The sequence below is a fragment of the Corvus kubaryi genome, unplaced genomic scaffold, assembly GCF_017639235.1.
Source record: "Corvus kubaryi isolate FWS band 111438036 unplaced genomic scaffold, C.kubaryi_AGA036_p1.0 37308, whole genome shotgun sequence".
Classification (NCBI taxonomy): domain Eukaryota; kingdom Metazoa; phylum Chordata; class Aves; order Passeriformes; family Corvidae; genus Corvus; species Corvus kubaryi.
The window spans coordinates 18,983,967-18,997,965 of NW_024581096.1; the positions used below are offsets into that span (position 1 = coordinate 18,983,967).

General features: G+C 40.5%; 1 protein-coding gene and 1 long non-coding RNA gene across 6 annotated transcripts in view; one reads left to right on the forward strand and one right to left on the reverse strand.

Moving 5' to 3' along the window:
* LOC121664974 overlaps positions 1-1,491 on the reverse strand; it is a 48,819-nt gene extending 47,328 nt beyond the window's left edge. Inside the window, exon 1 of one of the 2 annotated variants that reach the window (XR_006016183.1) lies at positions 1,232-1,491. This is a non-coding gene — a long non-coding RNA (uncharacterized LOC121664974). The remainder of the gene's footprint in view (positions 1-1,231) is intronic. The other variant, XR_006016182.1, reaches the window with a different exon arrangement.
* Positions 1,492-1,552: 61 nt separating this feature from the next.
* The window catches only part of PIK3C3 (phosphatidylinositol 3-kinase catalytic subunit type 3), a 67,019-nt gene continuing 54,572 nt past the window's right edge, over positions 1,553-13,999 (forward strand). For 2 of the 4 annotated variants that reach the window (XM_042028764.1, XM_042028767.1), the window contains exons 1-6: positions 1,554-1,696; positions 3,757-3,945; positions 4,440-4,583; positions 6,932-7,061; positions 10,993-11,079; positions 13,084-13,179. In XM_042028764.1, the coding sequence (XP_041884698.1) occupies positions 1,629-1,696; positions 3,757-3,945; positions 4,440-4,583; positions 6,932-7,061; positions 10,993-11,079; positions 13,084-13,179 (714 nt within the window). In that variant the 5' untranslated portion in view covers positions 1,554-1,628. Of the gene's footprint in view, positions 1,697-3,756; positions 3,946-4,439; positions 4,584-6,931; positions 7,062-10,992; positions 11,080-13,083; positions 13,180-13,999 lie in introns of all 4 variants that reach the window. The other 2 variants (XM_042028766.1, XM_042028765.1) reach the window with 2 other exon arrangements.

Below are 13,999 nucleotides of genomic sequence, written 5' to 3' on the forward strand. Positions count from 1 at the left end.
AGCACCTGAGAGGGAAAAAAAAGTCCTCTTTCTCTTAAAAGAAGTGTTCACTCCCCTGCTTTGGCCTCTTCCCTCATAGCTGCTTGCAGGAGAAGAGGACTAGCTGAGATGTCCTTCCACATCCACCTGTTAACCCTGTCCTGATGTGAAAATGGAAGAGAAAATGCTGTTTCCAGGTGATAATTATCTTTTTTTTTTTTTTTTTTTTTTTAAGTCTGAGCTATGCTGGGAGAGAGACCTCTGTCTGGGTCCTTCCTGAGGACCAGTACTGCTCTAAGTATAGTGAACTAGACCAAAATAGCACATTTTTATACTTTTGTTCAGCAGTCCTGAGAAGTTCAGCAGCTGTGATGGATCAAAACACAAAACTGTTTGTCAGTGCTAGCTGCTTTGCCTACATAGACAGAGCAAGTATAGCATAATAATGACTATATGCACATAGTATCTATATTTTTGTCACTTAAAAGTGCCCACTGTCTGTATTAATTCTCAAAACACTAAATAATTTTTGAAATCATATCGTTATTTACAATATTTTAGTTGTGGGCAGTTTCTGGTTGTGTCTGCCAGATGTAGAATCATTGTGTGACCCCTGCCCTGGTGAAGACCCTTTCCTTGAGCTGAGATTATTGAACACGTATGTAAACTACTTAATTAATCATAATAGATGAGCTTTACTAGAAAAGTTACTACCTCTGAACTTCTGTTCATAAATAATGGCACAGTTGGATAGAGCTCTGAGCTCTGGGGGGAGCCCTGGTCTAGGGGATGGAGCCCTGGGCTAGGGGGAGGTGTCCCTGCCCATGGCAGGAGGCTGGAAATCAAGGAGCTTTAGGTTCCCTTCCAACCCAAACTATTCTATGAGGGTCCAAAGGAGCCCACAAGGATGGTGAAAGGTCTGGAGGTGAAGTTTTAAGAGCAGTAGCAGAGGTCACTTGGTTTGTTCAGCCTGGAGGAGACTAAGGGGAGACCTCACTGTGGTCTTCAAGATCCTCATGAGGGGAAGAGGATGGGCAGGTAGCGATCTCCTCACGCTTGTGACCAGCAATAGGACCTGGAGGAATGGCATGAAGCTGAGTCAGGGGAGGTTTAGGTTGGATTACAGGAAAAAGTTTTTCTGCCAGAGGGTGGTTGGGCACTGGAACAGGCTCCCCAGGGATGTGGTCACAGCACCAAGCCTGTCTGAGTTCAAGAAGCCCTGGGGCAATGATCTCAAACACACGGTTCCTACCACACAGTTGAGGTATCCTGTTCAGGGTCAGGAGCTGGACTCGATCCTTGTGGGTCCCTTCAAACTCAGCATACTCTGTGATTGTATGAGGCTGTTGCCAGGCGCCATCCCTCTCCGCCCTCAGGCGGCACAGGAGCCATCCCGCGCGCAGCCGGAGCCGCAGCCATCTCGCTACTGAGGGCTGCCGCCGCCATGTTACGCTCCGCGCACCCGCGGTGGTGGGGGCGGTGGGGGGACCCCGCGGGCCGGCGGCCATTTTGGTCAAGGGCCGGCACTGCTCCTTCCTCCCTTACTCAAGATGGCGTCAGCGGCGCATGCTCGGAGCGGGGCCGGGGAGGCCGGCTGTGCAGCCCGCGAGCGCTGAGGGGGCGGGCGGGGAGCAGCGGCGGCGGCAGCCATGGGCGAGACTGAGAGGCTTTATTATGTGTACAGCTGCGACCTGGACATCAACGTGCAGCTGAAGATGTGAGTGAGCTGCGTCGGGGCTTAGTGGGAAGCGGTCGCTGCCGCTGGGGGGGAAGAGGGGGGGTACCGGGCCGCCCAACCCCTCGGCGGGGTGCGCTGGTGCCGCAGCCCGGTGGTGCCTGGGGACAGGCGGTGCTGGCTCAGCTCCGGGTGCCGCGTCCCTGCCAGCGTCCCGGCCCGCGGGGAGACGGCGGGACGGGGCGGGCGAGGGACCGAGCTGGGGCTGTGCTGCGAGCGCGTGTCAGATGTCCCGTGTCCTCAGGTGCTGTAAGACAGCAATTGTCAGTGCAGGCTCCCATAGCTTCTCACCTGTCATAGAATCACAGATTGGTTTGCGTTACAAGGGACCGTTAAAGCCTGTCCTGTTACACCCCTTTGCATGGGCAGGGACACCTTCCACTATCCCAGGTTGCTCCAAGCCCTGTCCAACCTGGCCTTGAACGCTCCCAGAGATGGGGCAGCCACAGCTTCTCCGGCCAACCTGTGCCAGTGCATCACCACCCTCATAGTAAAGAATTTTTTTCTAATTAATCTAGAGCTATTCCGTCTGAAGCCATCCCCCCTTGTCCTGTCACTACATGCTGTTGTAAATATTCTCGCCCGTTCTTTCCGATAAGTTTCCTTCAGGAAGTGAAAGGCCAGCACGGCGTCAGAGCTCGCTCCTCAGTGTTAAGGGAAGGAGACAAACTGGTGACACTCTTGCTGCTTGCTTCCATGCTCCTGTGAGAGCACGGTGCTCTTAGTGGGGTGCCTTATTGTAGGAAGATCCAGGTGGTGCAGCACATAAATATATTCCTACCTGGGCATGCGGAAGCACTTTTGTTGAAGCTGGAGTTACCACACAGTGATGTAATTTTTGGTTTGTTTTTTAAGCTACTTTTGTTCATCACAGCAATGGGAAGTTTTGTGTAGGAGGGATGCTGATTCTAAAATGTAGTGCACCCAATGGTGCTGTGTTAAAGTATGTTCCACTTTTCTGTCAGACTAACTTGGAGAAGCTTATTCAGGGTTGTTTGACTTCTGAACAGGTGATGGTAGTGGAAAGTGGCCCTGCTCATCACAGGGGTTGGGACTGGATCGTCTTTAAATTCCCTGCCAGCCCAGACCGTTCTGTGCCATCAGGAGCCAGATTCATGTGACCTCTTTGACAGTTCGTTCCACCAAGCAAAATTATAACTAACGTTTTTTTATTTTAGCACAGAGAAGTGTATGTCATCCTTAGAATGTGCAGTGCCAGTTCCTTGCAAGTAACTTGTTTGTTTACTCTGAAGTAGTTTTGTGAAACAAATAGATTTTTGTTTGGTGGAAGATTGATTTTACATGTTTTCCCATCACCACCACTACAGTTCCTTGTTTTTTTGTTTGTTTTAAGATGTGCATCCACAGTCAGATATCTAATGTGCATGATTGTTTTCATTGTGGTATAGCTGAAGCCTGAGAAATTCCATCAGTTCCTGTTAACAGTAGCAAAGTGTTGCAAGGCATTAACCAGATTTTATTTTAACAATCTGCTTAAGTGAACTTTATTTTGTTGTAGGTTGGAGAGATGATTGACTCCCAAATTCAGTCATACATTTCATAGATATTAAAAATTAAGATTTACTTACCATAGCTGTTTTGTTTTATTTTTCCCGAATAGTGTTCAGAGCACATGTAATCTGATGTTTATTTTGTCTTTTTTAATAATAGCAGCACATGTAATCTCATTTATTGTTGCCCTACTTAAGGGCTGTCTGAAAATCCACAGGTTGTACTAGAAGTTACCTCCATTTAAAAGACAAACAAGTAATTCTTGCCTTCCCTGCTCTTCCCCCCACCCCTCCCTAAATCAGTACGGCAATAATACAGTTTGTGTTTGCTCAGCATTTTACATCCCAAGTTCCTCTCTGGTGTTTGGATTTCACTACCAGCAAGTAATGCAAAGTGAAAATAGCCTCAGAACTGGGTAATTTAAATATAAGCTACGGAAATGCAATAGGATTTCCACTATGGATAGAATAAATTTGGGTTTATTTGTGTTTTCTCTTTTTCCTCTTCCTCCCTTGCCCTCTCCCCCATAGAGGAAGTCTGGAAGGGAAAAGAGAACAGAAAAGCTACAAAGCTCTCTTAGAAGATCCAATGCTGAAGTTCTCGGGACTGTACCAGGAGACCTGTTCTGACTTGTATGTAACTTGCCAGGTGTTTGCAGAAGGGAAGCCTCTTGCTCTTCCAGTTAGAACTTCCTACAAAGCTTTTAGCACTAGATGGAAGTAAGTGACTTGCCTTTTATTTCATATTCCTCCTAGTTACTGGGGCATCAAGTTTTTGTTTCTATCACAAAGATTTGTTTTCTCTTGTGTTCTACAAAATGGCTTATGTTTCTTCAAGTGTCTGTATGGTTAGTGTTATACTGACAGCACAAAACCAACCTTTTTGTGTAAAGGGTAAGCGATAAAAATGCTACTTGTGTGCTTGGGCATGTCTTGCTGCTTAAGTAACTTCTGGGGCCTGGAGTGGCACATTTTCATGCTGTTTGCTGACAGCCTGATCCTTGCTACACAGTCATCAAGCCAGAGTATGTTTCTTTTGGTCTGTAGCCTTTTACTCATGCTTCAGACAGGTGTTTGTATGGTTAAAGCCCACAGGAAGACAGTCCATCTGCCTTAAGAAATTTTTACTCTGAGGAGAATCTGGGTTGTGTAAATTAACAGAGAGTAAGTTGAATTCTAAAGTTTTGTGACTAATAAATAGTGTTTCTCTGCAGCTGGAACGAGTGGCTGAAACTGCCTGTGAAGTATCCAGACTTGCCTCGCAATGCTCAGGTGGCTCTGACCATCTGGGATGTGTATGGACCTGGTAAAGCCATTCCTGTGGGAGGAACAACGGTCTCGCTCTTCGGAAAATATGGGTATACTGCTTTTTTTTCTCTGGTGCACATCTGAAGCTCACCTGTGAATAGTAAGGTAGCAGGGGTTATGAGGGATTAAGTTTTTGAATCCTTTGTAAACTAGGTAACTAGGTTAACAATTCCACGTTTGAAAAATCAAGATACGTAGGTGATTTGCTCCATTTATTCCTGAGTGTAATTTCACACTTGCTGCAGTGTTGTATGAAATAAGTCTTCTCTTGTAAAACACCAAATTTAGGCTTTGGTTTTTTTTTTTGGTTTTTTTTTTGGTTTTTTTTTTGGTTTTTTTTTTGTTTTTTTTTTTGTTTTTTTTTGTTTGTTTGTTTTTTTTTTTTACGATCTACAAGCTTGGATTTTAAGATGGCAAGTGCTGAAATCACATCTACACCCTTGTAATGCATGGATGCCAGTACTGATTACTTAAAACAGTTTATTTAATTGGCTTGCAATTAGTCTGTGAAAGCAGTGTTATTTATAGGGAATAAAATGTCACTCAGTAAATCAGCACCTTTCAAAGTTAATATGCTGTGATCCAATAGAGGGTGTGTTCAGTAAATTTGTGGATGGTAAGACTAAGGTGGGAATGATTATAAGTGTGCTGGAAGGTGAACAGTACCTTGAAAGGATCTTGCCTAAGTGCAAAGGTGACTGAAAAATAGGTTGTGGTCTAAGGAAGATTATGCAGCACAGGTACTTTTTTTTTGCAATTGATTGTTATCACATACAGAGTGGGGAGCAGCTGCTGAGGAAAACAGAGGAAGAGACTTGTAGTTTAGAGTGATTCTTTAGCTTTGTGTGGTTCAGCATTGTCGTGCTCTTGTAAAATGTGCAAACAACATTGACTACATGAACAGTTTACAAGTATGTGCATCAGAGACACTGCTGTATCCTTTTTCCTTTCTTATCCTTTCTTTTTCTGCTCAGCTGGGGTATGTTCTGTTCTTTGCAACCAACTCAAGCTTAAGTTTCTGACTACTGGCAGTCTGTATCATTGAATATCTAGCAAACAGGTGTGATGGAGGAGGTGTTGAACCTAGTGAGGCTGAAAAAAAGAACGTAGGAACATTTTTCTAATATGTACTTAGTGTTGGAAAATGGGGAGAAATAGCCTGTTTTGTCTTGCCGGTGGATGAGAAGTAATAAGGTTATACTGAAGTGCAGGAAAAGTTTAGATAATCATTAGGAAAGCTGCTCTAATGATGCTTGAATGCAGAAAGTGACTGTAGAGAGAGGTTGTATCTCTCTCATTGAGAATGCTGCTTAGACAAAAAAGAATGACATTGCCTTAGGGCAAAAAACTGAACTGGATCAATTGGACTGTGCCCCAAAGACTGCTGGGAGCTTTTAAAGCATTAGAGCACAGTACCTGGAAAAAGATAAAAATAAATTTCATTTATAAGTCTTACTTCCATCATGTGGGACTTGGATGAAGTAGATGGAGAAAAACCAACAAAACTGTTTTGAATTTTGTAGTTTGTAAATGAAAACCTTTGCAGTAGTATTTCACAAAGTATAAATTCAAGATCAGATAGTCTTTCTAATTGTTATTTCTCATTTTTAATGGTTTACTTTTTAAAATGTTCCTATCAGTTGTATTTACCTGAACTTGTTAGAGTTAGGTGATCAGCTCTTGTTGGCAAAGGTAATGCACTTTATTTCTTGGGGCATCTTTTATGGGTGGATCAGCTCAAATATGCAAGAGAAGCAGCGTTTTGCACAGAAAAGATGTGGTCAGTTACCCTGCAAATTTCTGTTCACTGCATGCTTTCAATTATCAATTCAAGTTCAAGCATTGGTGGAGAAAGTGGTGTGTGGACGGTTGTGGCTTTTTTTGCTTGGTATATATATTTTTTTTTATTTGGCAGCTCAGAAGGCTGCTTTATTTTTATTGATCTTCAAATGCAACTAAGGTAGTTTTTTAGTTGATTATTTTCATACTGGCTGACATAGAGTTACTATTATAATTTGCAAGTCAGGAGGAATACTTTCGTTATACAAGAATACAAGAGGAACACTTCATTACAAATAATAAAACTGTGAAGGTTGAGTTTTCTCCTCAGTTTGCATTTGTACCACCCCACTGACTTTGGGAGTGACCTATTTTACTTCCACTTGCCAAGTAAGTTATCTCAGGCTTCACAACTTTCTTCTAAACTCCATGTTCCAGTAAAATAAAGGCTGTAGAGGGCACAAGGTGCAAGGCACTTTTGCAGTAGAGTTCAATTATGCAATTTTGTAGTTTTGGCAAAAGAAGCCCCTTCATTTTCTTGCAGCTGCTGCTGAACTTTGATTACTGACAGCTGTATTATTTTGAATTTACTGAAGTGATTCTGCATTTTTCCCTGCAGTATGTTTCGACAAGGAATGCATGACTTGAAAGTCTGGCCCAACGTAGAAGCTGATGGCTCAGAGCCCACCAAAACTCCTGGGAGAACCAGCAGTACAGTCTCTGAAGATCAAATGAGCCGCTTGGCAAAGGTAATGGAATAGCAAGTAACCTTTAAAATGTATGTGACAAGCGTGCATTTCACTGGAGTGAAGTGAAGACAGCTTCCTTTCTGCTTTCTCACATGAGAGCTTTCTTCCTTTGGTTATTTAGGTGTTTCAAAGGATTTATACAAAGGAGTAAAGCAGGTCATATTTGATTGCTTCTGAAATGTTTTTTAAAAGGGGACATTTAAGTACCTTCTAATACACACAGCATTCTGTTGGAACAACTTAAGATTTGAATTCTTTGTAAAGAATTAAAACATGAATATGCCTTGAGGATGCTTAAAGCTAAAATTCATCAGGTTTAATAAGAACATCTCTTAACAGTAACTTGTGAGGACAGTCTGGTTTCTTTCAGAAGCCATCCATTAACTTTGAGGCTGTCTGGTGTAGCGTTCAGAAATGTGTGACATACCTCTACATTAGAAAGAGCTTGAATAAAACTGAAAAAATTAACCCAAGTTTCATTCATTTAAGCTCATGAATATTTATGTTAGTATTTTTGCCTCCAAGCTTTTGATGGCAGAGTATATTCTTGCCATCAAAACTACTGGAATTGATCAGAGTGTGCTAGTTACTGGATGGTTTTACTAGCTGATCTCTGATTATTCAGGTAAGCTTACCCTAAGCTTTCCAAACCACTCAGTCCACTTACTCAGTGAGCTTTCTTCTTAATTTTGGTCTCCCAGGTTTTATCCAGACCTTTGTGCAACTCCCAGTGAAAGATAGAACCATTTTCTCATTTAGAGATTTATGATAGCAGTAAACTAACTTTCATTAGGGTCCCTGTTTTATTAGTGTAGCTTTCATTGAATTTATAATGGGAAGCTTATTAAAGCCAGTGGTTCCCCATTTCTTGATCATAGTAGAAGAAATGTCCTCTGGCCTAAAGAATCTCTGTAGACAGACACTAAAGATCAAGTCTTGTTTACAGTTCATCACATGGTAATATGATGGATGCAGTGGGTTTCTGAGAAAGGCTTTGACAGTGTACGCCATCCCTTTCATGTTAGTTGTTATGCAAACATTACCACTCACACTCTCTAGCTCAAAAAGCACAAATAAAGTAGACTACTTCAGTTTTAAAATAGGTCATTCTGTTTTAGCCTGTTATTTTTGCATTTGGAAGATGATGGCTCAAGGCCTCTGAGGAATAGGAGGGAATTCTCTCACATCCCATTTGAGAGTTGTAGTTAATGGCTAACAGAAAGCTAATAACATCACTGCCCCCATTCTTCTGAAAGCTGTTTTGGGAGATGCTAATTTCTGAAGGATGAGTGTTTCCACTGATATTTTGTTGTGCTCCTTTTTATAAAAACATTTTACCGTCAGACACTAGGGAAATTAGTAGGGTTTCTGGGTAGTGTGTCTATGGGAGCTTTCATTTGCACAGCTGTTTACACAGCAGATGAGGTTCTTGTGATGTGTCATTCCTAAGTAGCCATTGTTCAAACACAGTCAGCTTCAGTTTTTCTGTGTCTTACTCATCAGTTGCTAAATGACTCCTCATACTACTCTCTGTGAAGGTATATTTAAATACAGGTAAAAGAACTAGGACTAGGTACGTACAGGGTGAGTTTGTGTGGACTTTGTTGTTCTTGGTTTGGTTTTTTTTCTGTTTATTGAACAGACTCGTCCAGTGTTGTGCTATTGATTGATATCTGGTACCAGAGCCCAAACTAGACTCCTCCAGATAACAGGTAACTTTTGAGAAGAGCTTGTAAAAGATCTTTTCTCCATCTAAAAGATAACTCTTCTCTTGACATGCTTCTGAGTTTATGTCTGTATGTGTTTTTTATAATTACGCAGAATTTATATAAAACCAGTGTCTGGCTGGTCAAGGAGTTGCATCCTTTTGCCTTAAATAATTGATATTGTGGCAAGTCTCTCCTTTCATGTTGAGGTGCTATATGGTTGTGCTCTCACAGAACACATGAACGTTGCTAGTAAAATTGCTACTGATGAAAAAGCCATGGCTTTGCATTCTGGAAGCATTGTGAATGCAGATTTTTTGTATAGTAAGGAATATTAATGGAAAGAGAGTGGAATATTTTATCATGCTCCAACATTAATGACATTAAGATATTTCTCCTGTGAGTGGTGTGTTAATTTATTCTACTTATGCTTAAAGTACTCTTAAGTTCTTTCTGATCCATTCATTTCCCTCACACCTTCTGCTGGCTGAATGAAATTAGATAATGTTGAGATACTATCTAAGGGGATGCATCTTACTTAGTAGCAGATGATGAATGCTTCTTTCCCTCATGGGGATACACTAGCTTTTCTCTTATTTTAAGCTTTAAATATTAATCCAAGACAACAGTTTTTCATGTGTATCTTTATGCCCACAGATCTTCCAGGTCTTGTATGCAGACCTAATAAATTGTTGTATTATGACTTTTTTCCTCTATAAGGCAGGTTTAGAGGTTTAAAATATTAATTAATTTCTTCTGAAACATACAATATTACTTCTATTTTCTTTGTTCTCTAGTGCAGTGAACAAGAAAATGAACTAAGAATTTGTGACCAAATTTTTTTCCCCAAGACTTTGGTTAGATAGACTTCAGCCCAACATAGTTGTGCTTGTACTGTTAAGACATCAGTTTAGTGGGTATTTGAGAGAGAATAACGAAGCAGTACAATTGGTGCAAACTCTTTACTTCTCTATTTTCTTTATGTTTACTAAAATAGTAAATTTTATTTTTGGTGTACCTCTAGTGTTGAGCTGTGAAACGTCTAGTGCACATATCTGACAGACTGCAACCTGGACATCTCCCAGTGTATGCCAAGTCTTAAATCTTCTGTGTTGTTTTTTTGTACTAATACCATTTCCAGTTCTGTGTGGAAGCAGCAGGCTGCTGTTGTGTTCTCCTGTGTCCAATACCTTCCATTCCTACTCTCTGAGGTCTCTGTATATTGCCTGTCCCACAGCTGGGCAAGAAGTGACAGTGGGTGTGACTGTATGGCCTGTTCCCATTTAGATACTCACGGGTGGGCAGGCTGGCCACAGAACAAAGTTATAATGCAATAATGGTTGTAAACTTTACCCTAAGAAGAATAATTTTGAGGGGTCTCTTTGCTAGTTATTTTCTAGGCAGATACTGATTTCTCTGAGAGATGAAGGAACTTCATGTCTTCTAGTCCCTCTGCATCTTTTGCATTCTGCAATAATTACTGATTTCTTTTGAAGAACACGTGATTTCTTAGGAGTTGAAGGGATGATCTTCTCATTTGTGTGGTCTGCTGCTGGATGTTTCATAAACAATTGTGTTAGTGTATCTGAAACTGCAAGTAGTATGCTCTCATCTTATCTTCCATTCTTAATGAGTCCTTTAAACAACTTCCTTGCTGTTGCTACAGCAATTTGTAAACTTAGCAATAAAACTTGAGCTACTTATCAGATGACTGAAAGAAAGAGAGAGCAAACTGTCTGTGACTTGCTCTAAGATCTTCAGTTGATGCAGTTACAGACCCAGTCTGGAAACCTGTTTAGGTAAGGCTGACAAGGGCAGAATTATTCAATATGGATAGTTTTTGAAATACTTTAGTTTTGTTTGGCTTGGTGAGTTTTACTGTATGAAATATAGTAATACAAAAAATGGAATGTCTTTCTCACATGCCTTTAGTTTAAAAATATGTTTCTGTTTTTGCTATGTTAAAAATGCAAAGGTGATGTGCTTGGATAATTATTATGGTCTTTGCTGGGATTGGTATTTTAGATAGTAGACTTATTTTTATGTTGTGGTTTGTCCGTTTACAAGGTGTGTACTATGTTACTATGTGTATGCTGTACAAGGTGAGGTTTTTTTCAGTTCCTTTATTTTTTTCCTCTGATTTCATATTAGTGTCTCTGTTGCAATTTTTGTGTTCTTTTTCTTGCACTGAGCAATTTAGCTGTTATCATGTTTTTTTCATGCAGCTCACCAAGTCTCATCGGCAAGGTCACATGGTGAAGGTGGACTGGCTGGACCGACTCACCTTTAGAGAAATAGAAATGATCAATGAGGTAAGTCATTGTACATCAGATTTGGAATTTTGGGGGGTTTTATCTTGCTAATATGAGCCTTCAGTTGTTCAGGAGACTAACTCTTAACTGCTTGTCCTACTTTTCTTCAAATGCTAGTGCATATGATAAAGGAAAAAGTAATTCTTTGGAAGCCTGAAGTTGATTTTACTTTAGCACCAATGAGAATCACAGAGTAGTTTGGTTTGGAAGGGACCTTTAAAAGCCATCTAGTCCAGCCCCTCTGCAGTGAGCAGGGACATCTTCAATTGGATCAGGATTCTCTGAGCCCCATCCAGGCTGACATTGAATATTTCTGGAGATGAGGTTTCTACCATCTTTCTGGACAATCTGTGCCAGTGCCTCAGCACCCTCACAGTAAAGTCCTCTCACTCCATGCCCTTGTCTGAAGTGCCTCTCCAGCTCTCTTGCAGGTCCCTTTTAGGAACTGGAAGGGTCTCTAAAGGCCCTGGAGCCTCCTCTTGTCCAGGCTGAACAACCCCAGTTCTCCCAGCCTGTCTCCACAGCAGGGGCACTCCAGGCAGTGGAGCATCTTAGTAGCCTCCTGGACTCCCTCCATCAGGTCCACGTCTTTTTTGTGTTGAGGTCCCAGAAGTGGATGCAGCTCTGCATGTGGGGTCTCACAGCACAGAGGGGCAGAGTCCCCTCTCATGACCTGCTGCCCGCCCTGCTGAAGAGCAGCACAGCACAGAGTTGGTTTTGGGGCAGCCTGTGCACGTGGCCAGCTTACGTCCAACGTTTCATCCACCACGGTACATAGCTGTCTTACCTGTTTTCAGCTTCAAGTGAACTTGATCATGGAAGACAGACTTTATTAATAATTTGGAACAGCTTGGAACAAACACTGTTAGGCATGACTAACTTAGCTCTAGGATTTAGATTGTGATGGGAAGCTTTTTAGACATATGACCTGTTCCTTGGCTTCAGACTTGTTCAACTTTATTTTTTTTAACTTTGAGTGCTGAGAAAAGACATTTGTAAGATTTGAATGGATATTTTAAAAAAAGAGAATAATCTGATAATTTAATGCCTGAATGAGATTTTAACCCTCATTGGGCACAATCAGCTCAAACTGTTTAATTTGTTATACTCATCTTGCAGCAAAGAACTCTTTTTTGTTTTTGCTGAGATTTTTGTTGTCTTATCTGTAATTAAAGCTTTGGAAATCAGATTCTTTTTTTAACTGAAATCTGTGTTTTTATAAACGTCACAAATACTTCGATGTCTTTTAGAAATAAGCTTCTCCTCTTTTTTTTTTCTTTTTTTTTCCTCTTCACTGACAGTAAAAGTACAGCAAAACAAAAATTCCTAGACTTGTGCTTTAAATAGAGAACCGCTTTGCCTATGGTGGAAAGTCAAGCCATTATGAATGCATTAAATGAACTGAAATTACTCATTGTTAAACTTTTTCTTGTTTCCCATCTAGATTTTAAAATTCTAAGCTCAAATTTTTCTAGGTAAAGCTTTTAAAAATGCATACACGAGCAAATCTTCCTGTGAAAGTCAATAAGCTGGAAATATAATCTTGTAGTCCAAGTTTGATTTTGTCTCTTTTATGGTATTGGTTTAAAAAAATTGCTTTTTCCATGTCTTCTGTTTTTTTCTTTGGTGTGCATAATTATGGGTAATGATTTAGTTTAAAAAAAAAAGCAAACACCAACTACCCAGTGGTCATCTGATTATTCCGGATTGCATTTTTTAATACCTTTAGCCCACAGCTGGAAACTGCTGATGAAAATAGGTTTTCGTCTGTTAAATGTGAATGTGTATTATGAAGTGGGAATGTGAGGTAGTAAGAATGTCAGGAAGGAGGCGATATGGTCTCAAGTAGTTCTATGAAATGATTAACTAAATAATTGCTACAACAGCTGATAACCTAATTAATCAGTTACAGCACAAAGGAAGTAGGGCAATTGCTGTATTGAGAATGCTTATGATTGATGCCCTGCAATAAATGATACGCATCTGTGGTGGCTCTTTCCTCAGAGGGAAAAACGAAGCTCCAATTTTATGTACCTGATGATTGAATTCCGTTGCGTCAAGTGCGATGATAAAGAATATGGAATAGTTTACTATGAAAAGGTATGTGCTCTGCAGGCTTTATGGTTGTCTTTAAAAAGCAGCATATGCACCTAAAATGAATGGGTTTTTCTGCTGAGATGAAATATTCTGCTGCAGTGTAGCAGCAGACAGCTGTCAGTGGCAACTATTTATGTACATACAAATCAAACAGTATAGATGCAACAAGATTGCAGATGTCAGTCATTTATGTAATAGAGTTCAAGATTACAGAATTTAACAAGTGTGAATGATTAAAAACTTTCTGATTTATAGCTCCTTCAGTCATCCAGCAGTACTTTCAGGGTAGCGGTATGTAAAATTATGACTTAGATCAGGAAGAAATGTACCTGTATTGAGTGGTAACTTTATAAAAGATGAGTTATTAAAACTTTGCACAGAAGCTCTGCTGGTGAACATTTTCTGTAAAATGAACAAATACAGAAGTTTAGTCTTCCATACTGAAAATGCGGTGGAGTAATTAAGTAAAACACTTCTGGATTGGAATGTCTTGTATCTTTTCTTGCTCTTTATGAAACAGATCTGAAAAGCAATGCCCTCATTATTTTTCGTAAGTTAAAATTTAATGGGATGGAGGATTAACAGTGAGTTTAGCAGACATCAGTATGATACTGGAAGGCATTATCAGTACTCTTTAAGGACCTGTGTATGACGAAAGACTCACTGAGATGGAAAAAGCAGTGTATCTATAATCTGGTTTCAAAGAAAAGAGTTTCTTAATTTTTTCAGCGTGTTTAGATTCATAAAAAGTCAGAAAATTACTTAATAGTACAGCTTTATGGGAGAGAGAAAGAAGGTGGAAAAAGAAACTGGAGTGCTCTTG